The sequence below is a fragment of the Octodon degus genome, unplaced genomic scaffold (assembly GCF_000260255.1).
Source record: "Octodon degus isolate 3935 unplaced genomic scaffold, OctDeg1.0 scaffold00015, whole genome shotgun sequence".
NCBI classification, from domain to species: Eukaryota; Metazoa; Chordata; class Mammalia; order Rodentia; family Octodontidae; genus Octodon; species Octodon degus.
In genome coordinates, this window is record NW_004524591.1 from 25268587 (window position 1) to 25270231 (window position 1645).

Genomic DNA, 1645 nt, shown 5'->3' on the forward strand with positions numbered 1-1645 from the left:
CAGCTGGGATCTGGCCATGTGTACAGCTGGAGGCCTGAGCTGCCCCCACAGACAGCAGGGCTCATGTGCAGATTGAAATTCAGCGGGTAACACCGCCTTGTGTAGGAAGGACAAAGATATACTTTGTGTATCTATGTAGAAGAAGACGCTGGTCTCAGTCCCTCCATCCCAGCCCCATTTGGCACTTTGACGGTACCAGTGAACTGCCTGCTCCAGAACTGGGCCTTCAAACTTTCTCCCTTTACCAGAAGAAATTGTTCTTAAGTACCATAAGAAAACCTGGTGCACACACAGCACCAAGTACAGATGCACCCTGCAGTCTCTACTCTCCTCCTTTTCCTCTGTGTCCTCCCTCCCACCCCTGGCTGCCAACCAAAGCCTTTCTTCTTGAGGTGGGGAACATCATCTGCCTGAGCCACAGCCCAAGACTGTGGACAGACTTGCCAGCCCTCTGCCCCTGGAAAGGCAGACAGCCCCAGACAGGCTTCCTTGCGCTATGCATGCCCGCCAGCGCAAACACCTTTCGGCCCAGTCGTTCTCGCACCTCTCCCCTCCCCAGAAGTCTCATGGCCTTCTCTTTGTGCTAGCTTTTGCCGAGCTGCAGACAGACATCCATGAGCTGACCAGTGACTTGGACGGAGCCGGGATCCCCTTCCTGGACTACAGGACCTACACCATGCGGGTGCTGTTCCCAGGCATTGAGGACCACCCTGTGCTCCGGGACCTTGAGGTGAGAGGTGGCAGCCCCTGCTGGAGTCAGGGTAGGGAAGCATGTTGGCAGCATGTTGGTGAGAAAGCTGAGGCCAGGGAGAGAGCACACCAGGGCCCAAGTCCCCTCACTTATGGGTAGAAGCCAGTTCTTCAGAAGACGGGGCCCAGCCAGGGACCATCAGAGCAGACATGTGAGTAGTAGCACTTCAGGTCTTGGGGTCATACAGTTCTTTGAGAGAAATGGGCTTTAAGGACTCTCTCCAGTAAAATTTGCCCATACACAGAAGCAAGAAATGTAGGGAGTTCATGGACCTTGTTTAAGAAGCCATGTTAGAAAGGATCTTACTGTTTAGTTGGTCTCAATAAATATATAAGGGATTTTGCCACTTGGTGCCTAGTTGGAAAAGATAAGCAATGTGCAGGGAAGGGAGGTGGAAATGTGAATGATAAAACCTAACAGTCTTTTTAACAGCAGGGACCTCATCTCCTCAGCATTTTATCCCACTTACTGTCTAGCATGGTATCTGGCTTATGCATATATTCATATTATGCCTTGTTCTGAAAGGGCTTTAGAACGGCTTATGAAGATAAATACCAGAGAAAAGTGAAAAATACAAATGAGGAAAAGAGAGCAAATGATAATCCTCAGGAATGATCAGTATTAGTTGACTGTTAGTAAAATTCCCCTATGGCTTTTAGACACTTTGTGTGAACTCATTCGGGGGCTTTCGGAGCTGGTGAGCCCACTTTGTAGATGTCAAAACTAAGGGGACAGAGAAGTTCAGTGGTTGTCTGTGGGTGTACATCTACTGGGGACCGAACAAAGTGTCGATCCCAGGCAGTGGAACTCCAGCATGCTCACTGTCAGCCACCAAGCCGAGCGCCGACCTCTGGGGTGCCGTGGCAGTGGCCTGCCTTGTGGTTCTTGGTCCTT

The 1645-nt window shown here is 50.8% G+C and overlaps 1 protein-coding gene across 1 annotated transcript in view; it reads left to right on the forward strand.

The window, feature by feature from the left end:
• The window catches only part of Plxna4 (plexin A4), a 446676-nt gene that overhangs the window by 403575 nt on the left and 41456 nt on the right, over positions 1-1645 (forward strand). Inside the window, exon 21 of the mRNA XM_004626540.2 lies at positions 588-730. Within this exon, the coding sequence (XP_004626597.1) occupies positions 588-730 (143 nt within the window). The remainder of the gene's footprint in view (positions 1-587; positions 731-1645) is intronic.